The 25,114-nt window shown below is 46.3% G+C and overlaps 1 protein-coding gene across 7 annotated transcripts in view; it reads left to right on the top strand.

Moving 5' to 3' along the window:
• Positions 1-25,114, top strand: part of nedd4l (NEDD4 like E3 ubiquitin protein ligase) — a 199,465-nt gene that overhangs the window by 32,730 nt on the left and 141,621 nt on the right. For all 7 annotated transcript variants that reach the window (XM_042335951.1, XM_042335944.1, XM_042335933.1 and 4 more), the window contains exon 2: positions 23,865-23,938. In XM_042335951.1, the coding sequence (XP_042191885.1) occupies positions 23,865-23,938 (74 nt within the window). The remainder of the gene's footprint in view (positions 1-23,864; positions 23,939-25,114) is intronic.

The following is a 25,114-nucleotide window of genomic DNA, read 5'->3' as shown; positions in this document are numbered from 1 at the left end:
GGTCACAACCACCCCATCTGCTAACTCTGTTCCAGTTGTTATTTAGCCTCTGGGTAAAGAAATATCTTGGCGTCTGTTCTGAAATTGCTGATTGCAACCCTTAATCCTTGACTGTACAGCACCTTGAGATGTCCTCCCGACATGCGTGTGTTAAACAAATATAATTTGTTGTTATTAAACCTATGACCTCAAGTACTACTCTCTCGCTGCATCTTAAAGTATTGATCTGGGTTTACATTTTCCATCCCATTTAAAATTTTATATTTTCTGACGAAAGGTCATTGACCTGAAACATTAACTCACTTTCCTCTCTTCATGGATGCTGCCTGACCTGCTGCGTGTTCCCAGTGACTTCTGTGTTTATACCAAATTTACAGCATTTGTAGTATTTTGCCTTTTTTTAAAAAAAAATTAATACACTTCTCCCAGGTCCTTTTGGGGGCCTTCAGCCATTATGCCGCAAAATAGTTCTCTGCCTCAATCCCTTTGCCGTGCCCCCTCCTCATCTTAAACAAGACAAAATTCAAGTCATAAAACTGACCAACAGTTGTAATGGAGAAGCCCCTTCCCCTACCCTCACGTAAAAATTGATAATTCAGTTCACTTCATGGCTGTTCAAGGGACATTGCTGTGCAGTTGCCTTTGCCTACAAAATCTACAGTCACTGTGGCTTTCTTGTGAGGCACTTTGAGATGCCTCTGATGTTATGAGGCAGTGAATCAAATGCAAGAATTATTAATAATAATAATCCTTGCATTTGATATAGTGCCTTATCGAGTCTGTGAGACATGTCAAAGTGCTTCACAAAATCTACTGTAAAGTGAATTGACTGCATATTTTGTTGTCGAAATTAAGTTTCCATTGACATCCCTTCGTTTGTGCTGTTGCTTCATCGCACTTCATTGTGGTTTTCTGTGCAAACTGTTGACTACAACCACATCATTAAGGGGACGGCTTTGCTTCTTATTTAAATTGGGATCAATGGACTGAGCACTTGTGGAGTCCTGTAACATTTTGGTTAGACCCCAATTTTTTTTGAGGGATTATTACCCCTGGAAAGTGCTCCGCGGATTGACTAACAACCAGGTTCCTACTTACTGCTGAGTAATCAGAGGCATGTGGAGTAAGGAAACTTGCTTAAGGATTCACCCCACCTGGGAATCGAACCCGAGTCCTCTCCCTTGCGAGGCGAGTGCATTAACCGCTACATTATGGGTCTCCACTTAAGTGAGCTTTTCAACTAGGAAAATAGTCAGACTTTCATGTCACTAATAGCGATCCCCTATGAAGTGCTCTGTACCGTCTGACGTTTGCGTTGTTAAATGCAAAGATAGAATAATGGTTATAATCCCACTCCGCTGCTCGCTCCTCAAACCCTTTAATCCAGACCAACTCATTATAACTCTGGTTCCGTAAACGAGTGAGCTTTGAACAAAAATGGCCGGCTTCTGGATTGTTGCTTCCTCACTCATGTCATTTGCACTTCCGATGCTTAGGGTACAAAGATGAACAGCAACTAGGAATTGACATCGACACAATCGATGCACAGGAAATGTCTTTGATGGTGAACGGTTGTCCTGGAAGTTGGGCATTTTTTAAGTTTGGAAAGCCAACTTGTCAGGTCCAATTAGTGGTGGAGTCCAAAGGATTACTGTACGTAAGGCTGCCCTTGAGGGTGTTCTGAAGGGCTTGCGCTGAACAAGAGGAACATAAAAATCCGAGAGTACCATATCATTGGAGCCAACATCTTTTGACAAGACAATAAATTGAGGTCCTGTATTCCTGCATGTTAAAGATCCCATGGCACTTCTCTAACAGAAGGGATTCTCCCAGTCCTGGCCACCAATCCTCCAGATCACATTTACTGTGTAAAAATTTGCTGCCACATTCGTCTTCAAAGTCGCTCTACTTCACAGGAAATTCTGTGAAGCGCTCAGAGACGCTTTTCCCACAAGAAGGGAGTTATTTATATAAATGCAAGTTGTTGTTTTAGTTTCCCCTCCACCACTTTCCCGTGTTCAGTAAGAATCATGTGAGCTGGCTTGTTGAGTCCCAATTTGTGAAGTATAGGAGAATTGGGTCAGATACCAATTGATTGACCAGTAGTTTTTCCAGCAGCCTGGAACCACAGAAATGCTTCTGTCTCGGAAATTTGTTCAGTACGGCTTCATCGTACCCGACACACTTTGAACCCCTGAGTAACTCCCAAGACTCATCGTTGGAGCGTACATTAAAATCCTTGTTGTGGATAATGAGAGGTGCAATTAACGCTTCAAGTATTTTTGGGGATCAAAGTCGATAGTAATAAAATCGCTTTAGTTTTGCAAATTCTGTTTGAATATTGCCCCCCCTCCCACCGACAGCTCTGGGAAAATACATAGCGAAATGTGTGCGCTGTAATTCCAAGCGCTAATCTGTCTCTTTAATCTCGTTGCCTGAATTTGCGACAGCAGTTTTCATGACGTTGCGTTCACAGTAATTTTGTGCCATGCTGACCTCGGGTTGTGCACATTCTCTTGAGCCAGCTGGGAATCTCCTTGATATTGAACTCGAGCCCCTAAGGTGAAAAGGTACTTTGCTCACCTGGGTCAATATTAAGACTCCTTACAAAAAGGAGGACATTAATAATAATCCTTGCATTTAATATAGCATCTTATCAGGTCATCAAAACGTCTCAAAGCGCTTCACAGAATATACTGTAAAGTGAATTGACTGTATATTTTGTGAGTGAAACGTGGCAGCCGATTGCACACAGCTGCGTCCTACAAACAGTCGTGGATTGAAGGACCAATTATTATGATTTTTTAAGGGAACAGGAAACCGATCCACCAATCGACTAACGACCGGGTTCCTACTTACTGCTAAGTAAACACACGTGTGTGGACTAAGGTTTCACCCTGCCCAGGAATTTAACCTGGGTCCTCTCAACAACAACAACAAATTACATTTGTATAGCGCCTTTCACGTTAAAAGGACGTCCCAAGGCGCCGAGCGGTCAGAATATACTGTAAAATGAATTAACTGTATATTTTATGGGTGAGGTGTGGCAGCCAATTGCACACAGCAGTATCCCACAAACAGTTGTGCATGTGTGACCACTTTTTTTTAAAAGGGATTATTACCCCCTTTGTTATTTTGTAATAATTTTTATTATTTTGTGGGTTAAACTTGTGTCTTGTAGTTTTGTACATCTCATTCCTTTTGTTCTGGGGCTGAGCCTCACTGCTCTCCTCTTGAATTACCTGTTATTACAGTGTTGTTATTGTTACTTCTCAGTTCTTGGGCATATTTTAGTTGTTCTATGTCTTGTCAATGACCCTCCCAGTGTGTATCTAGCAGAGCCATCCTTGTGAAGCTTTCCACTTAACGTGGTAACTTTGTTCTCATAAGAGAAACAGAAGTCGCTGGGAACACTCAGCAGGTCAGGCAGCATCTACGGAGAAAAGGGAGTGAGTCAACATTTGGGGGCCGCGCCCCTTCTCGTCAGAGCATGACGAAGGGTCGTGGACTGAAAACGTTGACTCGCTTTCCTTTCTCCATAGATGCTGCCTGACCTGCTGAGTGTTCCCAGCGACCTCCGTTTTTGTTTCAGATTTCCAGCATCTGCAATATTTAGCACTTTGTTCCCATGTGGAGTTAAAGATTCCCGCGGCACCATTCAAAAAGTGAAGGGAACTTCACAAACCTCCAGATAAAATTGCCAGTGAAAGGAAAAACTGTATAATAATAATCTAAAATAACAATTTTTTAAAAATATATGATTAATAATAGTAATAAGAATACTACTACTAATAAAAATACTACTACTAATAATAATATTCCTTGAATGTTATCTCACCTCTCATCCGAAGGACGTTTTGAGACATTTTGAGTCGCTATAAAAAAATGCATGTTGTTATTTTGATTTATTGTACTTAAGTCTTTTTCTCCCCCTTTCTCTCTCTCTGTCTCCCTCACACACTCAGTTATTCTTGCACGTATTGTTGATGACTTTTCACCCCTTTAATGTTAACTGCTGCTACTCTAGCCGGCAGATCCGTTTTGTCTTCCAAACTTGTGATCCGCGCTGTTAGCCATTGGAGGCGAAGTAGGTCAATGCCTCACTCTGTTGCATCCACTTTGAGAGAAACGCCGAAATAAAGTTATTCTGAGAGCACTGCTGTTTAATTTTGGATGAGGTGCAGAAGTTATTTTTGTCTAGAGCACCTGGGAGTCCAAACTCAGAACCATACGATACAAATATAGCTCTGTTTACGTCTCGTGGATGTGCAAAGGTGCTTAACAAAAATGGCTTGGCACCTGAGCGTGGGGAGGTTGGAGCCGAGAGGTTGGAGCTGAGGGGGAGGGGAAAGATGACTGAAAATTAAGTTAAGGAGGTAGGTCTTGGGGTGGACCTTGAATTAAGTAACTCCGTGAGGTGAGGGAAGGAATGAGTCAGAAGGATGAAGTTCCAGAGAGTGGGGGTAGAGAGGCTAATAGCCTGCCCGCTGATGGTATAATGGTGGGTGGGTGGACATGAAATGAAAGTCACAAAACACATTCTCTATCTGTGACCAGGGCTCCCTCTGCCTCCTCCTCCTTCTGGATCTCTCTGCTGCATTCGACACAGTCGAACACGCCATTCTCCTCCACCGCCTCTCCCTCATCCACCTTAGTGGGACCGCACTCCCATGGTTCAAGTCCCAGGGCTTCATCCTTGGCCCTCGTCTTTCCCTTACCTACATGCACCCACTGGGCGATGTCATCCGCAGACACGGAGTAAACTTCCACATGTATGCAGATGACACACAAATCTACTTTGCCTCCTCCAGCACCAACTCCAGACCTGCCGATGTTCTATCAGCTTGTCTGGCAGACATCAGGGGCCTGGATGAGTGTAAACTTCCTGTAGCTGAATATGGACAAGACGGAAGCCATACTCATTGGCTCCCATCAGTGCCTTCACTCCTGCGGATCTAAAGTCCTCAACCTCCCTGGGATCTCCCTCAGACTCACCGAACCAGTGCGCAATCTAGGAGTCTGGTTCGACCCCCAGCAGTCCTTCCTCTCCCACATCCGGCCCCTGACCAGGACCGCCTTCCTCCACTTCCGCCACATTGCCTGCCTCCGACCATACCTTATCCCAAATGAAGCCGAAACTCTCATGATGTTTCTCACCTCCCGCTTGGATTACTCAAGCACACTCCTCGCTGGTCTCCCCACCATTCCAAAGATGCAGCTCATTCAGAACTCTGCCGCCCGCATACTGACCCACATCTCGCCAGTTCTGGCCAAGCTCCATTCGCAGTCATGTTCAAATCCATTCACTCCCTGGCACCTCCCTACCTCTCCGACCTCCTCACTCCCCAATCCACCACATCTGCTCTGCCTCTGCTCGACTGGCTCCGGCCTCCTACTTGTCCCTTGCATTCTCTGTCCTACCATCGGAGGTCGTGCTTTCAGTCGCTACACACTAAAACTCTGGAACACTCTCCCTCAATCCTTCCGCCTTCCCCCCTCTCTCCCCTTTTTCAAGCATCGCCTGAAAATCTTCCTCTTCGACCGAGCTTACGGCCACCTCCCCTCCCCCCTCTTGGCTCGGAGTCAGGCTCTGCCATTGTTAAGTGCTCTGAGACGCTACCCTGCTTGGGGTGGAGGTGTGCGTGCGCGCGCGCTATGTAAGTGTGAGTTGATGTTGTTGAAGCAGTCTGATGCCCGGTTGAACTTAGACGGGTTTGGGTCCCATCGCATTTAGTCTGTACGGTTATCGCAGGCGAAGTATGAATTTAGTAGCTTCGCTCATTTGCACACAAAGGTAAATATCCTACAATATGGCTGGCATTGGGCTGCACACACTTATGCTCTTTGAGCAGCTTGAGGCTGGGCTTCCCTGGTGGCCCAAATAGTTCATATCCACCATATGGTGTGGCGCTGATTAACACGTCCCCTCCGGACGCCAGTTGGGTTGTTGAAGTTTGCCTCAGTACAGTATATCCTGTGAAGCGCTTTGAGACGTCTCAACGATAAGGTGCTATATCAAATGCGAGGATTATTATTATTGTGATGTTGGATGCTGTGAAGGGTGTTCTTTACATTGAATTGCATGTTGGTACATGCTGGTGAGCAAGGAGGAAAAAAAAAAGCACAGGTATTCTACGTCATGATAAATGCAAAATCCTAACCTCCCTCTCACATAATTTTTGGGTAATTTTTTTTATATATGCGCACTGGTTGCCAACTCCCATCGCTCGTATGTTGTGCTTGTATGGTGAGAGAGGGGAGTAATAATGTGTTGCCTAAGTTAGTGAAACATTCACCAGAGTGAAAGTTTCACTAACTTAAGGCAACACCAGTTTCAAAAGTTTGAACCCTGATTGTGCAAGAATATTAATTCCATGTCCCTTGTCAATGCCTTTGTCACCTCTCGGCTGAACTACTCTAACTTCCTCCTCTCTGGTCTCCCCTTCTCCACTATTCACAAAATCCAGCTCATTCAAAACTCCGCCACCCACATTCTCACCCGCAACAAACTTCCTACCCCAATTATTCCAGTCCTTGTCAAACTCCACCGTCACAGAGAGGATCGACTGCAGGATCCTCACTCTAGTGTTTAAATCCCTCCATTCCTTGCACCCGCCCCCTCCCCAACTCTCTAACCTCTCTCCTCACAACAGTACCCATTGCCTCTGCTCTACTGGGTCTGGCCTCCTCCGTGTCCCCCGAATCCTCCGCTTCACCATCTGCAGCCGTGCCTTCAGCCACTACGCCCTGAAACTTTGGAACTCCCTCCCTCAACCCCTTCGTCTCGCCTCCTCTTTCCCTAATTTCAGGTCGCTCCTGAAGACCTTCCTCTTCGACCGTGCCTACAGTCACCTTCCCCCTCCCCCGGCTCAGCCTCGGGCTCCACCACTGTTAAGCTCTGTTAGACGCCGCCCAGCTGGAGGACGCTATATACATGCAAGTTGTTGTTATTACATGTTACCTGAGGCAGCATGAAGTTGCTGGGCAAGGTGTCAGTCTCGCTCAGTCACTCTCTGCTCTGAGTCAGAAGACTGTGGGTTCAAGTCATATGCCAGGATTTTGAACAAACAGACGGGACTGACTCACCAATACAGTGCTGGGGGAACACTGCATTATCGAGATGCCATCCTTTGGATGAGACCTCAAAGTGAGGTCCTGTCTACCTGTATTATTCAGAAAACAGAAGGGGAGTTTCTCCTGGGATCCAGGCCATCAATTTCCCCCCGCCCTGACTGAAATTGGTCAATCCTGTCCTGACTGTGGGACATTGCACTGTGCCAATTGACTGCTGTATTTGCCTACAAATATTCACTATGATTTTACAGTAAAATCCTGTGAAACACCTTAATAATAATAATAATAATCCTTGCATTTAATATAGCGCTTTTCACGTCAGGAGGACGTCCCAAAGCGCTTCACAGAACACACTGTAAACTGAATTGACTGTATATTTGTGGGCGAACGCGGCAGCCAATTGCGCACAGCAATGTCCCACAAACAGTCGTAGATTGAAAATGACCAATTTATTATTATTTTTTGTTTTTGGAGGGATTATTATTAGGCTCTGTGTGGAGTAAGGAAACTTGCCCAAGGTTTCGCCCTGCCTGGAATTGCAAAGCGAGTGCTCTAACCACTGAGCTACAGGACTCCACCTTGAGACATGTTGACAATGTAATGAGGCACTATATCAAATGTAAGAATTATTTTGGGTATTATGTGTGTGTGTGTGAATTTACGCAATTACTGCCTGAGGACATTGCTGCCTCTGCATTTTTTGTCTCCCGAATATAAATATCTCATCAACATACTGATTACTCAGATGCTTCAATTTTTCTTTCCTATAATTTTTCTCTTTCCCCTCTCCCCACTACAGTTCACAATATTGCCTTAATATTTGACTTGGTTGGGGAAGGGGCAGAGTTGCTTTAAAAATTTCAATCGCTTTTCATCGAACGGTCTTGACTTGAGACGATTATACAACCTGAGATGTAAACCTTTAAATACAAACACTGCACTCGACAGTGAAATCCTTTGAAGCGCTTGAGACAGTTCAATGATAAATGCACTAATACTAATAACAATCCTTACATTTGGTCTAGTGTTTTCATGTCAGGCGGAAGTTCTAAAGCACTTCACAAAATATTCTGTAAAGTGGAGTCACTGTAATTTGTGGGCGAACATGGCAGTCAGTTGCGTCCCAAAACAGCCATAGTTAGTGAAAATTTCAACCCAGATTGTGCAAGAATATTAATTGCATATTACCTGAGGCAGCATGAAGTTGCGGGGCAAGGTGTCAGCTTGGTTAAGTCACTCTTTACTCTGAGTCAGAGGATTGTGGGTTCAAGCCGCATGTTTGAACCCATTTTTATTTGGGAGATTGTAGGCCAGGACACTGGGAGAAAATCAGTTCTCTTTTCGAATGGTGCAGTGAGATGCTTAATGCCCACAAGTACCTCATTTAGACTGTGAGTTTCAAGGGAGGTGAAGGGAAAGATGACTTTGTCCCTCTGTCTAACGGGAGGAAGTGCTCCGGGACGCTACCCTGCGTGAAGTGTGCTATATAAATGCAAATTGTTGTTGCTGCTGTTGTTATGACTGCAGTTCTTCTAAGATTGAGTGAAAGGGATCATAGATTGCAAAAAGCTTCACAACCTGAGCCTTAAGGGTGTCATAAGTTTTTTTTTTAAAAAAATTAAGGTTTGAGGTACAGATCAACCTGTTCCGCAGTCTATTAGGATCATGGTTGATCTGTACCTCAAATCTTATTTTTTTTTAAAAAAAACTTGTAATAAAAAAAATCAACAATGAAACAACAATGAGTCTTAACTGACGTCTGCTTTCCTGCATTTCGTCTTCAGAAGCAGTTTCTAATTTAAGAGTGAGCTTTTCGAGATTCGAGCTGCAGCTGAGGCTTGAGGAATTTCAGGCTTGACGTCTTTCAGCAACTGTTAAAGAATATGTTACAGAAAGAATATGTTTAGCTCAGCCTTTTTAGCTCATTTATATATATATATATATATTTATACATTTAAACATGCAGTCCCTTTAACCTGGAAAGAAATGTCTTGAAGCATTTTCCAAAATGAGATTGAAAAGTGGACGTTACAGAAACTGAACATTAGAAGTTAGCAGCACAGAAGATGATCATTCGGCCCATTGTGTTTGTGCTCTTTTAACAAACATTCCTTTCAGTTCCATTGACCTGCCGTTTCACCATATCCCTGTAGCTAACTCGTTGTGGATAATCTATCTAATTCTGGGACATTGCTGTGCTCAAATTGGCTGTGGTGTTTGCCCACAAACAATATACGTGGGCAAACATATTTTGCCCATTTTATACGTTACAATATATCCTGTGAATCGCTTTTCAGACCTCTCGATAGCATAAGAACGTAAGAATTGGGAGCAGGAGTAGGCCATTTGGCCCCTCGAGCCTGTGCCCCGCCATTCGATAAGGTCATGGCTGATCTTCAGACCTAACTCTAATTACCTGCCCTATCCCCATATCCCCTAATCTTCTGTTTTTTTAAAAATCTATCAGTCTCAGCCTTGAAGATGTTCAAGGACTGAGCATCTACAGCCTTCTGGGGCAGTGAATTCCATAAATTCACTACCCTCTGAGTGAAGAAATGTTTCCTCAACTCTGTTCTAAAAGGCTGACCCTTAATTTTAAGACTGTGAGCCCTGTCACAGGCGCATTATGAAAAGCAATAATTATTATACTATTAGTTGAGTCCTCAACAATGTGTCAAAGCAATCCATATCCCACCACCATCTTGTTTTTTTTGAACCTCCCTTTTATTTATTGTCAGAACATAAATATATGGCAAGGGTTCTCAATCCCTGCGCTCGTGCTGTTTGCCCCCCTGCAGCCTTTGGTAAAAGTGATACTGAACTTGGTGATATCTTAATTCATGAAGTGATACCTGAATTACAATCTCCTGTTGCTGTGCTACTGTTTGGTTTGCTGCACACAATGTGGGTCTCTTACCCACCCCCCGCCCCACCTACCCCATGACTTTCTGTTGGGAACAAAGGCACTACCCAACCTCACGTGGGACTGAAAACAAAAACAGAAGTCGCTGGGAACACTCAGCGGGTCAGGCAACATCTTTCGAGAAAGGAAAGTGAGTCAACTATTCGGGTCCGCAACCCGTCAGAACAGATTGGGCTCTGACGAAGAGTCGTCGATCCGAAACGTTGACTCACTTTCCTTTCTCCAAAGATGTTGCCTGACCTGCTGAGTGTTCCCAGCCACTTCTGTTTTTGTTTTCAGATTTCCAGCACCTGCAGTATTTTGCGTTTTGCTGACTGTTTAAAACCCCTGTAAATTTGGCACAGGGCTACACAAAGTATACACATCAACAGCAGCATTTTTTATTTGTATATCCCAGAAAATTTACAGTAAATTCACTTTGCAGTATATTCCGTGAAACGGTTTGTCACGTCTCAACGACGTGATAAGCGTTATGCAAATGCAAGAATTATTATTATTATTAATCCTTACATTTGGCCTTTCACATTGGGAAGATGTTCCAAAGCACTGTAAAATGCAGTTACGGTGTATTTTTGAGGGCGAATGCGGCAGCAAATTTGCACTCAGCAGTGTCCCATAAATAGCCATAAAACGAATGAACGATTTTATGGGAGATTGTTTTCTTTCTAATGTAGTGCTTCTTCCTCACATCCCCCACCACATGCCGCAGTGCTTCCTCCTGCTCTCACCCCCACAACCCCCCCCACCCCTCGCACTGCATTATAATATCAGTCTAGGCCGTAAGCTTAAAGCCCTGACATGGGGCTTGATCCCACAATCATCTGACTCGGAGGAGAGAGTGTTGAGTATTGAGCCAAGCTGAGTGTTGGAGTCACACAGGCAAAAGTACAAGAACTATTTTTGTGAACGACGTCCCACAGACAACTATTGAGATAATGAGAGTGAAAAGCCTCCGCCCACACAACCCCCCACACCCGCTTTGCCAGCTGCAAACTGATGCTTTTTCAATGCCATTGCTGTCTCATTGGAAATACCTAGATCAGAGCAAACTTACTGAGATGCATGCGATACCTCCCTGGAGAATGCAGCAATTAACTTTTTTTTCTTGACTCCGTGTCTTAGATTATTTATTTAACGTTGGCAAAGTCTGGTGCTGCTAACCCCTTTCCCTCTCCATTACCACGGGTACAATTCCAAGCCGGAATCTTTACGCTAAGTTATGTATTTATTGGCTTTAGATTGCCGCATGTTTGAGGTGACCTTCTGACCAAGAGGCTTTGGTTGTGTCGAGTGGTAACCACAAGATGAAGGGCTGGTGTGGCCACTCATCAACCACAGTAGCAAATTGCATTTATATAGTAACTTATATTTTACATTGGGAGGACGTCCCAAGGTGCTGGACAATAAAGGGTTTGTACCCGAGCTGGGAGTTGGGATGAGAGAAGGATGGAGAGGAGGTTAGTTGACCGAAGCCGTGGTCATAAAGGAATCTTTTGAGACACGCCTTGAAGGAGGCAAATAATCCTAATAATCCTTGCATTTGATATAACGGCTTAACACGTCTTCTAGATGTCTCAAAACGCTTCACGGAATATACTGTTAAGTGACAAAATGCAAAATACTGCAGATACTGTAAATCTGAAACAAAGTGTTAAAGTACTGTTCTAAAGTACTATTAAGTGAATTGACTATATTTTGTGGGCGAAACGCAGCAGCAATTGCGCGCAGCAGTGTTGCACAGTCATAGATTGAATTATTTAGTCAATTTATTACTATTATTTGTTGAAGGAATTAGATCTCCTCCATGTGGATTATTCATTCACTCTGAGAACTTGCTGCTTTGACTTCTGCTGAATAGAGGAGTGGGGATGGCGCGAGAAAAGCGTGAATAAAATGTTTTTGGAGACCAGATTGTTGTCTAGGTCAGATGTTCCCTGCATAGTCAGGGGGTTCATTTGGCAATGCAGTGATGCAACAACGTAGATCACGCCCCTCTTTTCCTCTCTCTTTTTCTCCCCTCTCATTCCAATACTGAACTAAATAATTCTATGGGGTTGCAGGAAACCGAGGCTTAACCCCTTTCTAAAGGAAATGGATAGATATCAGAGGGTGAGTTGTCACAAGGTCACCTTTGCGCCCCTTCCAGCCACTTGGCTTGGCTTAAGAGCAACAACAACAACAAGATTTCATTTATAGAGCTCCCTTCACGTCGGGAGGACGTCCCAAGGCGCTGGACAGTTGGGTCGGGATCCGAGCAGGGGGGAAATGGTCAGGGTGAGGGGAGGGGAGGGAGAGAGGAGGAGGTTGAGAGTCGAGAGGGGAGCTGAAGGCACGGTTGAAGAGAAAGGTCTTGAGACCGGCCTTGAAGGAGGAAAGGGAGGAAGCAAGGAGAAGGCACTAGGGGATGGAGTTCCAGAGCCGAGGGGCTGAGAGGCTGAAGGCCCGACCACTGATGGTAGGGCGGTTGGGGCGGGGGATGTGGAGCAGACCGGAGCCTGAGGAACGGAGGGTACGGGTAGGGGGATAGTAGGTCGGAGAGGTAGGAGGGAGCGAGGCCATGAATGGCCTTGTAGGTGAGGATGAGGATCTTGAATTTGATCCTCTGGGGGATGGGGAGCCAGTGGAGGCGAGCGAGGGAGGGAGTGATGTGGTCCCGAAGCCCTGGTGCGGGACAGTACACGAGCTGCAGAGTTCTGAATGTTCTGCAGTGTGGAGGGAGGTGGCGGGAAGGCCGGCGAGGAGAGAGTTCCCATAGTCCAGCCTTGAGGTGACAAAGGCGTGAACCAGGGTTTCAGCAGCGTGAGGGGTGAGGTAGTGCCGTAGTCTGGCGATATTCCAGAGGTGATGGAAGGTGGTGCCAGTTGTGGTGCGGATATGAGGAAGAAAGGACAGCTCAGGGTTGAACAGAACACCGAGGTTCCTGACCGGCTTTGAGAGGTGGAGAGTGCAGCCTTGGATGCTGATGCTGTCAGCGCAGCAGAGGATGGAGAGCTGGCAAGAGTTGCAAGAGCTCTGTGACACAACAGAGACGGCCTGGGTTGCACAAGGCAATGATGGCTGCAAAAAACAAAAACAAATGAAAGAAAAAATCCAATTACACCATTGTAATTTGGTCACTTAATCCACAACATTTGTAGGACACTGTTGTGCGCGATTGGCTGCCGCGTTTCGCCAACAAAATATTAAGTCAATTCACTTTACAGTATATTCTGTGAACCGCTTTGGGACGGCTAGAAGACCTGATAAGGCACCAAATCAAATGCAGGGTTATTATTACACTTGCATTGATATAGCATCCTTTACACACACAAAAGAAAATCCTGGGCAGTGACCAAGCAAGCAGGGAGAGCGCGGTTGGTCTTAAGGTGGGAAAGAAAGATGAATAGGACGAGGTGGAAAGTTCCAGGAGATATGGGGAATGACAGTGGCTGAAGGCACGGCCCACAAATGATGGAAGAAGAGGCAGTGAGAACCAGTGCTTTGCAGTGTTGGTAAAACCACTGCGGTAAGCAAGGTGGCATTGCCATCACAGGCCTGGCTCAATGTGCATCACCTCTGCATTACGTGTTAACTTTTATACAATTCGATGCCAACCTTTGCTGGAGAAATGGCAGTGTGAGTGAGATGAAACCACAACTGCTTCACTGCCTCAGGCTGTTGGCTCCCTGGTGGAAAATGAAGGGACAGAGGTGGTTTGATAACTAACAAGGGGATGAAGAGCTTAATTAAAATGCAGCTGTGAGTTTTTTAAAAAATTCTAAGCTGCATTAGAACGGCAGTGAGCACAGCCGTGCGGGGGCTCAGTTACACAGTGATCTATTCAGTGCATTTATCCAGAACTCCGCGCACACATTACCCCGGTCGTCACCAGTCTCCACTGACTCCCTGCCTCCCAGTGTGGATCATTTTTTGTTTTTGCCTCTTTCCCCCCTTCCCCATCTTTTTCAAAGCCCTCGTCTACAATTCCATCCACTCCCCCCTTCCCACGATGTGATAAAACTCTAAATCTGCGCATGGATTAATGCTATAAGGATCAATTATTGTTAAATTGTAGACGTGGCCTGATATTTATCCTGGAGTTTTTACGTGCCTTTAGGATTCAGTAGAGGTGACGACAAGGACAGTGTATAATTGCAACCAAATACAGTACTAAAGTCAGCAAGTCTTATTTATTTTTGCTACGTTCCAGGCCCTTGACAGCAATTGCACTTTACAACTTGTGTTGAAGCCATTTGTTCCGCGTGGGGTCATTTTATTTACTCCCTGCCACCCACCCATTGGGTGAAGCTCAGTGTTAATTTGCTGGATCCCTCCCTGTGCAAGTTTTTTCCTTTTTAATTAAGATCTTGGAGTGCTGTAGCGTAGTGATTAGTGCGCTCGCCTCGCAAGTGAAAGGACCAATTTTTGGGTTCAATTCCCGAACGGAATGATACCTTAGGCAAGTTTGCTTAGCCATGTACCTGTTTATAATAATATAATATAATAATCTTTGCATTTGATATAGCGCTTTTCACATCCTCTAGACGTCTCAAAGCGCTTCCCAGAATATGCTGTAAAGTGAATTGACTATATATTTGTGGGCGAAACACAGCAGCCAATTGCGCACAGCAGCATCCCGCAAACAGTCGTGGATTAAAAATGACCAATTTATTATTGTTTTGTGTCGGAGGGATTATTATTAGGCGTGTGGAGTAAGGAAACGTGCCCAAGGTTTCGTCCTGCCTGGAATTGAACCCAGGTATCTCGCTTGCAAAGCGAGTGTTCTAACCACTGAGCTACAGGACTCCGATATAATATTATTATTATACACCTGTTTACTTTAGGAATCTAATAATTTGATCACTAAGGTCACGGCTGTTTGTAGGACATTGTTGTCAACAATTGGCTGCTGCGTTTTGCACAAAAAATACACAGTCAATCCACTTTACAGTATATTCTGTGAAGCGCTTTGAGACATCTCAAATACAACGATTATTATTAATATTAATAATCCTTTTACTATTTGGTAATGGGGCCTTTCACGTCGGGTATATATTGTGGTGACTGTTTTTGGGTGAACTCTGCAGCTAATTTACACACAGCAATGTCCCACAAATGACCATAACAATAAATACGTGAGATTGTAAGTGTGTAAGGATCTTATGGACGTACCATGCTGGTGCTGTTACAGCTTATACAATCCCAAAGTAAATATTGGACGCTGCTTTTTGCAGTGTTTAATGTTTAACGTGAGAACTGTAGTAAAGGTTGAAACATTGGCAGACCAGAACAGGGAATGGGGGACATGCAGCTGAAGCAGGAAATCCCTGTTGCCTCATCTGTAAATAAAATGGAAATCACTTCATTTCATTTGCATTTTCGTCTCGGAATCAGAAGGTGGTGGGTATAAGCCGCACATCGGCACTTTGAACTCGTAGTGTCTGCTTCACGTCCCCCACCTTCCTTGCTCGCCCCACTATTGGCGGGAGCGCCTTCTGCCACTGTGCCTCCACCCTCTGGAACTCCATCCTACTGTCCCTCCACCTCATCCCCCTCCCTCACCACCTCAAGACTCACCTCAAGACGCTTGGGAACTCAGCAGGTCAGGCAGCATCTATGGAGAGAGGAAAGTGACTTAACATTTCAGGTCGAACTTTCGTCAGAACTGGCTAAAGTTCTGATGAAAGGTCATCCACCTGCAACGTTAACTCACTTCCCTCTCTCCATAGATACTGCTTGACCTGTTGAGTGTTCCCAGCGACTTCTGTAAGAATTATCATTGTCATTATCATTCCCTCGTGTGCTGTTTGCAAGTATTCCCTTTGTGTTGGAAGTTGGGTACTTGGAATGTTCACGTCCCCGGGGAGTTACATAAACCTGATTAGCTTTGTAATATTTAAGCCCCGTTTTGATCACTGCATCGTCACCTGTGCAGGATTGGAGCTAACTTCAAAGAGCAAGAAGAATTTAGGAGACAGTTGTGTGTTTGCAGTAATGCTTGCATTTGATGTAGTGTCTTATCCCTTTAACAAGGTTCACTGTTAAGTGTGGTGACTATGTATTTGTAGGCATTTGTCGGAGACCGTTTGCACACTGCCATGTGACACAATCAGCCATGAAATGAGTGTCCAATATTTACACGGAGAATTGTTGGGCAGGACAACAATAATAATAATAATAATCCTTGCATTTGATATAGCGCTTTTCACGTCGAGAGGACGTCCCAAAGCACTTCACAGAACACACTGTAAAGTGAATTGACTGTATATTTGTGGGCAAACGCGGCAGCCAATTGCGCACAGCAATGTCAGACAAACAGTCGTAGATTGAAAATGACCAATTTATTATTGTTTTTGGTTTTGTAGGGATTATTATTAGGCTCTGTGTGGAGTAAGGAAACTTGCCCAAGGTTTCGCCCTCTGCCTGGAATTGAACTCAGGTCTCTCGCTTGTCAAAGCGAGTGCTCTAACCACTGAGCTTCAGGACTCCACAACAGCAAGATTACATTTGTATAGCGCCTTTCATGTCCCAAGGCGTTGGACAGTGTACAGCATTTCAGACTCGAGCTGGGGTCAGGGGGGGACGAAGGGAGGGGACGAGAAGGGGGTGACTCATGGCATGGTCGAAGAGGAGGGTTTTGAGACGTGACTTGAAGAACAACAACAAGATTTCACTTATAGTGTGCCTTTCACGTCGGGAGGACGTCCCAAGGCACTGGACAGTTGGGTTGGGACCTGAGCAGGGGGGGAATGATCAGGGTGAGGGGAGGGAAGGGAGGGAGCGAGGAGGAGGTTGAGAGTCGAGAGGGGAGCTGAAGGCACGGTCGAAGAGAAAGGTCTTGAGACCGGCCTTGAAGGAGGAAAGGCTAAGGAGGGGGCGAGGCAGAGTGATTAGGGGATGGAATTCCAGAGGTTGGCAGCAGAGTGACTGAAGGCTCTCCCGCCAATGGTGGGGCGGGTAGGTCGGGGGACGTGGAGCAGACTGGAACCGGCTGATTGGAGGGAGCGGGCGGGTTGGTAGGGGGTTAGGAGGTCACAGAGGTAGGGTGGGGCGAGGCCACGGAGGGCTTTGTAGGTGAGCACCAGGATCTTGAACTGGATCCTCTGAAGGATAGGGAGCCAATGGAGTCGGGTGAGAATGGGGGAGATGGGGTCACAGAGTTTGGTGCGGGAGAGGACACGGGCTGCAGAGATCTGGAGTATCTGCAGCCTGTGGAGGGAGGAGTTGGGAAGGCCGACAAGCAGAGCGTATGCATAGTTGAGCCTTGAGGTGATGAAGGCATGAACAAGAGTTTCAACGGCCTGAGAGGTTAGATAGTGGCGGAGTCAGGCGATGTTATGGAGGTGAGGGAAGGCAGAGCGGGTCATGGCAGGACACTGGGAGAAAGTCCTTACTCTTCTAAATAATAATAATAATCCTTGCATTAGATATAGGACCTTATCACATTTCTCAAAGTGCTTCACAGAAATTCTGCAAAGTGAATTGATTGTATATTTTGTGGGCAAAACCCACCATCAATTGAGCACAGCGGTGTCCCACAAACAGTCGTGGATTGAGTGACCAATTTTTGTTTAATCCTGCCATGAGAGATCTTTAATGTCCACCTAAACAGGCATAGGGGACCTTGGTTTGATATTCATTCTTAGGGAAGGCATCTCTAACCTATAACCTTCTGACTCAGAGGAGAGAATGTTACTTGCTGAGCCAGGCTGACACCTGGTGTTTGAAGGCAGAAAGACGTGGAGCAAACCACCAGTAACAACAATAACAAGACTACATTTGTATAGCGCCTTTCACATCGGGAGGATGTCCCAAGGCGCTGGACGGTGTACAGCATTTCAGACCCGAGCTGGGGTCAGGGGGAGAAGGGAGGGGAAGGGGGGGTGACCAATGGCATGGTTGAAGAGGAAGGTTTTGAGGGGGAACTTGAAGGAGGCTAAGGAGGGAGCGAGGCTGATTGATTGGGGGATGGAGTTCCAGAGATTGGTGGCAGAGTGGTGCCGGGTGGGTCGGGGGATGTGGAGCAGGTCGGAGCCAGCTGAGTTGTGGGAGCGGGCGGGTTGGTAGGGTGTTAGTAGGTCACAGAGGTAGGGTGGGACGAGACCATTGAGGGCTTTGTAGGTGAGGACCAGGATTTTGAACTGGATCCTCTGAAGGATAGGGAGCCAGTAGAGTCGGGCGAGAATGGGGTGATGGGGTCACGGAGTTTGGTGCGGGAGAGGACACGGGCTGCAGAGTTCTGGATTATCTGCAGCTTGTGGAGGGAGGAGTTGGGAAGGCCGACAAGCAGGGCGTTTGCATAGTCGAGCCTGGAGGTGAACAAGAGTTTCAGTGGCCTGAGGGGTGAGGTAGTGGCGGAGTCGGGTGATGTTGCAGAGGTGAGGGAAGGCAGTGCGAGTCATGGCTTGAATGTGGGGAAGAAAAGACACTTGAGGGTCGAACAAGACACCGAGGTTCCTGACTGGCGGTGAGTTGAAGTGTGCAACAATGGAGGTTGATGTTGCCAGAGCCTGAGGTGCAGAGGCGTTGGCGCGAGCCAATAAGGAGGGCCTCAGTCTTGTTCACATTCAGCTGTAGGAAGTTTGCCCTCATCCAAGACTTGATTTCTGACAGGCAGTCTGTCAGGACAGCAGTGGTCCTGGAGTTGAGGCAGAAAGATAGAGTTGGGTGTCATCCGCAGTTGACCCCATGTCTGCGGATGATGTCACCAAGGGGGAGCATGTAGATATTAAAGATTGAGTAAAGCGGAGAGGCGGTGTATGAGGATGGAGTGGTCGAAAGTGTCGAAGACGGCAGAGAGGTCGAGGAGGACAAGGAAGCAGAGGGAGCCCTGATCACAGATGATCAGAATGTCATTAGTGACTTTGACCAGAGCTGTTTCCGTACTGTGGGTCACGCGGAAGCCGGATTGGAGGGGTTCAAAGAGGGAATAACGAGAGAGAAATGATTGGAGCTGGGACGCGACGACTCGTTCCAGGACCTTGGAGAGGAATGGGAGGTTAGAGATGGGGCAGTAGCTGGAGAGGAGGGATGGATCCAGGGAAGGTTTTTTCAGGATGGGGGTGATGAAAGCTGTTTTTAGGGGGTGGGAACTGAACTGGTGGACAGGGAGTGGTTGATGACATCGGGCAGGAGTGGGGCCAGAAGGTGGAGCTGGGAGACGAGCAGAAAGGTGGGGATGGGATCGAGGGAGCAGCTGGTGGGTTTGAGCTTGTAAACAATCGCGGAGTGGGAGGAGGGAGCGATAGGGTCGAAGGAGTATGGGTGGGTGGTGGGTCATGAGGGAGAGGTAATGTGGGAGTGGCTGTGGACGGGACAGAGGTTTTGAGGAAATCCAGCATCTCCTCACAGTTGGAGTTTGAGGATGGGTGAGGCGTGGTAAGGTGGATGGAGGAGACGGTTTGTGGTGGAAAAGAGAAGCCGGGGGTTGTCCTTCGCCTCCAAGATAACCTTGGCGTAGAAGGAGGATTTGGCAGAGGCAAGAGCACAGCGGTAGGTCTTGGAGTCGTGAAGCCAGATCTGCTGATGAACCGTTAGTTTGGATTTGGACCAGTCGCGTTCGGCAGCTCGCACTTATGCCTTGAGGGAACGGAGATGGCTGGTGTACCAGGGGGATTTACGACAGTATGAGGCAGTTTGGGAGGTGTGGGGGGACAAGGGAGTTTAGAATGAAGGAGAGGGAGTTGTGGAGAAAAGAGAGTGAGGATGGGAGATCGGTCAGGGAGGGCCAGAGGTGTAGGAGTTCAGATGACTCCAGGGCAGGGGAGAGGGAGGAAAACATTTTCCACGGATGATATGTGATGGTGGAGGATTGAGAAAGGGGAATGGATACGGAAGTGTTGAGGGAGATGAAGTGGTGGTCCGAGATGGCTTTATCGATGATGGTGATGCCCGAGACAGTGAGGAGGAGAAGTCGGCAGAGGTAGAGCAGGAGAGGGTGAAGTGGAGGTTGAAGTCGCCTAGGATTAGGAGGCGTTCAGAACAGAAGGAGAGGGAAGATAGGAGGGTGGAGATGTCCAAAAGGAAGGTAGGGGAAGGCTTGGGGATGGTAGACAAGGAGGATTTTGAGGGAGAGCCTGGAGGGATGGTAGAAGGTAAGGTGTTCAAAGGAGGAGAAGGTTCTGGAGGAGTAAGGGGAAAGGCCGAGAGGGGACTGGGAGATGAGAGCCACACCAGCGCCACGGCGATTAGGCAGTGGGGTTTGGTGAAAGGTGTAACCTGGAAGTGTGGCCTCAACTAGTGAGAAAGGTGTCGCCTGGGGTGACCCAGCTTTCGGTGAGGACGAGGATGTCGATATTTTCCTTGACGGTGAAGTCATGGATTGTGAGGGACTTGTTAGTTAATGAGCGGACGGTCTGCAGACCGATGCGGAGGCAACAGTTAGTAGTGGGAGTGTGGGGGAGATGAGGGGTGGGAGGGGGTGGGCAGATGGGTTGGATGGGGATGTGAGCGAGGGAGGAAAGGTTGGCTTCAGTGGGTGAGGGCTGGTGGGTCTTGTGGCGAGAGTGGGGAAAGGGGCAGTCAGGGTAGGTGCTGTAGGACAGCCGACGGCATCTGCCACTGTGGGCACAACGGAGAACGTGAAAGGAGGAGCAGAGGGAGGCCGTGGGGGAGTCGAGGACGGATAGGAGTCGGGGCAGGCGGAGGGAGAGGAGGGTTGAGCAGGAATAGTGGAGGGAATAGTGGTGGGAAGGGGATGGTTCGGGAACATATTGGGGAAGCAGCTCGGGTCAGTTGCGGCAGCTAATGTGCGCACTCTGAGACTTGGAGCGGACAGGAGTGTTCAGCGAGCCTTGGTTAGCCCGGATTTGTGAAACCAATGGATTTTGGGGGAAAGTTTCAGAGAGTGGGAGCTGCAAATTCATGCATTGCAGAAGGCAGGCACCTTGATTAAATATCGAACAACAATCTAGTGTTAGGTACAGGGTGGAGCCCTCAGTCCATCGAGCCAACTCCACCATGAAGTCTGCAACAACCCTCGTAATAGGATTTTCCCAATTTTTTCTGCATGTCTGGTCTCTTACATGTGGATGGGTGTCTCTCTCTTTCTCTCCCTTTGCTTTCTCTCTCGCTCTCTCTCTTTCCCTTTGCTTCCTCTCTCTTTTTGTTCCTTTTTTTCGCTCTTTTCTCCCTCCCTCTCTCTCTCTCTCTCTCTCTCTCTGTCTTCATCATGACTCATGAGACTACCTGTTTGAAATTTCTGAGGCAGTCAGTCCCATATTCTCACAGTCTTGATATAAATACTTTTCCCGCTGAGCTTCTCTTTTACACTCTTAATTTCATGGTTAAGCCTGGATGCCTGATTTTTAGAGTGAAGAGCATTTGTCTATTTCCTCTGTGAATTCCCTTTATCATTATTTCGAGCACTTCAGTCAGATCCACTCCCTGGTGCATTTTTCAAGCAGTCTGGGCCCAACATGCATTGGAGTCATCGAACTCCAATAAGTGTAATGTACAGACTGTTCCAATAGTGCTCTAAATCAGCCTCAATGTTCACAGAGTTAGCATAGTGAGACACAATACAAATGTTACGGAGATTGGGCGAAGATGGGCCGAAAGTCTGACTGGTGGGGCAGGTAGGATGAGGGACGTGAAGCAAACTATTCGGTGATCGTTGAGAAGGGGAAGTGGCTCTGTTGGTACTGTACACTAGAAACTGCTGACATTGATTTTGCTCAAAGAGGCAGGGAAATCATTTTTTGCTGCAATAGGCTAGAAATTTGTTTTTTGCTACTCAAGTTGAACTCCTGTGTTGAGTGCCAATGGTGGGTCTTTACACTGAAGACAAAACTGTTTAATTATTAATTGCAGAGAGATCAAAACTCGGGCTTTGTATTTGAAGCTACAGAACTGCGAGCTTTAGCAGAGGAGGAAAGATGGAGGGCGAGAGGGACGGTGTTAAATTCCGGCTCGGATATTCCCTACCCATTAATGGAAGTCTTCATTATTCTCCTCAGCAAGCCACGGTAACCGGATAGGGACGAGCTGTTCCGTTTTCCATCAATATTGAATATGAGGGGCAATCCCTTCGGCACCAGCTGAATTGTGCATTGAATACTTTTTATTAAAAAGAATATAAATTGCTTCAAGCATGGTGATTTTTTTTGGCCCTCGGACTGTATCGAGTTTCAATGGTTCCGTGGGGAAATAGAAGGGTTCTCTTCGCAGGATTTTACTGTGGATTTGGAATAGCGCTTTATCACATATTCTCTCTACCAACTGAACCAGGCTGACAGCTGGCTGACAGTGAAGTGCTTGCTCTCTGGATATGTGCCCTCCATCTGTTGAAGTACTGCTAAAATCTCTTCAAACAAAATAATAATTTGGTCACTTAACCCACGACTGTTTGTAGGACACTGCTGATGCAATTGGCTGCCGCGTTTCACCCACAAAATATACAATCAATTCACTTTACAGTATACAGTGTATTCAGTAAAATCTTTGAGACATCTCAGCAACATGGTAAGATGCTATATTTAATGCAAGGATTATTATTATTAAACTCTGCCTAGAGATATTAAACTTCAAAGCCAAGACAACCAGGATGTCTAGTGTGAGGGAGACTTCAGTGCCACCCTGGTGATTTGTAGGGTGCTCTTGAGTGCTAGTTAAGTTCCTCTGTAATACAGACACTGATTTTAAAAAAAAAGTTTTTTTTCTTCTCTCCAACTCTTAGCTTTCATTGTTTGCCGAAGGGACTTCTTAACGTGTCCTGGTATTTAGTCCAGAGAATGTGATATGCTGCATAAATCTTTACACCATTTCAGATACATTATTCTTTCTCCGTGCTCTCTACAGTTGCATTATGTGTGGGTTCATTATTTTTGGAGGGTCAATTTCAGCATTCATAGAATATTCTAAGACTTACAAATGTACAGCTCGCAAATGGGACATTTGGCCCAACCAGTCTCTGCGTGTGCTCTTGAGGAGTGTTACTTTGGAATGGAAGATGCTGTACAATATCATTACATATGGAGAAATCTCCACATGAGTCAAGATTATTTTGTGTTTTGCACCCCCACCCACTCTCCGCACCCTACAAAAATGGACAAGTCTACCATGGTGGGAAGGGGATTTGGGCTGTGACTGAGTCCCCTTTCTTCATCTTAGGTGACTTCAGCTTGGAGTCCTGTAGCTCAGTGGTTAGAGCGCTCGCCTAGCAAGCGAGGGGACCGGGACTTGGTTCCCGCCAGGGCGAAACGTTGGGTAAGTTTCCTTACTCCACACGCCTCTGTTTACCTGGAGTAAGTAAGAACCCAGTTGTTAGTCGATTGGTGGGTCGCTTGGAGCGCCTGCTTAGATGATGGGTTCAGAGTTCTGACTCGGAGCCACAACCTTCTGATGTGGAGGTGAGATGCTACGAGCTGAGTCAGGCTGACACACTGGCTCAGTTGATAGCTCGCTGCTGTGGCCTTGGGGGCAGGGATTCTTCTCATTCAGTTGCTGTTATCCCTATAAGCCAAAGCCTTAACAGCTTTTGTTAGGGTGGTCCTCACTGGACAGGCTGGTTAAATTCCAGCATTTCCCTTCCTTCTCTCCTCCCCTCCCACCACAGAAAAAAACTCACACTCTGCATTCACTGAACCTCGGCTCTTGGCAATGTGTGCCTAACCTAATATTCTTTGGCATGAGGTTAGCATTGATACATCCCTCCAAGGGGAAGAGTGCATTTCACTGAAGGCACAGTGAAATCTCCACGGGTAGGTGGCCTACCTTTGAATGGTTTAGATACTCATGAACACGGCGAGGGTTTCTTCAGACCCCAGACCAAAAAAAAAGGAAAAGAGTATCTTAAATAGAGGATTCGTGTTTTGTATTTCATACGTAAACTAATGGTCTGCAATTGACGTTAGAGCTGTCTAATTTGCCCCTTTTTCTCTCCTTTCAGGAAGAATCCCGTATTCTCCGAGTCAAGGTCATTTCAGGCATTGATCTGGCGAGGAAGGACATCTTTGGAGCCAGGTACGTACCATTGGCAGGGACTCTGCGGAGTAAGACTTTTAAGAGCTTTCTATTGCCATCTGAAACCGAGCCACATCAGTTGTAGGAATCGATGAATCCAACTTCGTCCTCGAACGTTGTGTACGTTTTACCTGGATCAGTGATGGCGATCCTTTTTGGTCGTCCGACAAAAGTTCTTGATTGAATATTTCTTGATTTGTGCTATAAATCGAGAAATATTCAATCAAGAAAATAATGGAAACACACTATTGATTGAACATGGACGTACCTAACTAGGGCGAATGTTTGTCGGGCCAGGGGTTGGCCATCACTAACTGAAATACTTCCTACAGGTCCGTCTCTTGCTGTATTTCTGAGGGCGTTTTTATGTTGTGTTTTTTAGCATTGGTTCCCTTGGCGTAGCTGAGCACTGTGAGGTAGAACTTTGACCTCCGTTTGACATTTTAGCTTTTGGCAGAAAAAATGTCAGGAATCTTTGGCTTGCAAAATACATTCCCTGGTACAGAGAAGTTTGCTGTTAAATGGAGACTTGAGTCTGAATAGTGTTCAGACTTCCTTTTCTTTCCTCTCTCACATTCTCATGTTTCTGTCCGCATTGTCATTACGCTTGCATTTTTCGAGTGTGACACCTAAATTGAAAAGATTTTGGACTCCAAATCGATTGCAGTGTCATTTCTCTTCGAGGGCAAGGAGTCTTCCCACTTGGAGAAGACAATGCTAACCGGACAAGCAGTGGGAAGCTTGTCAGGCCACAGGAAGCTTGGATGATAGTTGTGTGTTTCATTTAAAACAACAGTACAGCTTTATAGAAGATCAATTTTAACTCTACACTTGGCTATATTGACTACATGAATCCCACCACCTCCCTCTCTTGGTCTTCCCACATTGCTCCCAGCCACAAAGCTTCCCCTTCACACTCCCCTGCAGGTTGGCATCACCAGCCTCTCGCTACACTGGCACCATCTTATCTTATAGTCCTGTAGCTCAGTGGTTGAAGCACTCGCCTCGCAAGCGAGACACCTGGATTCAATTCGCGGCAGGGCGAAACATTGGGCAAGTTTCTTTACTCCACATGCCTCCGTTTACCTAGCAGAAAGTAGGTACACAGTTATTAGCCATTGGCAGATCGCTCTTTCAGGGGTAATAATTCCTTCNAAAAATAATAATAATAATAAT

Source organism: Callorhinchus milii, unplaced genomic scaffold (assembly GCF_018977255.1).
Source record: "Callorhinchus milii isolate IMCB2004 unplaced genomic scaffold, IMCB_Cmil_1.0 Scaffold1, whole genome shotgun sequence".
NCBI lineage: Eukaryota > Metazoa > Chordata > Chondrichthyes > Chimaeriformes > Callorhinchidae > Callorhinchus > Callorhinchus milii.
This window is presented reverse-complemented; position numbering and strand designations above follow the sequence as displayed.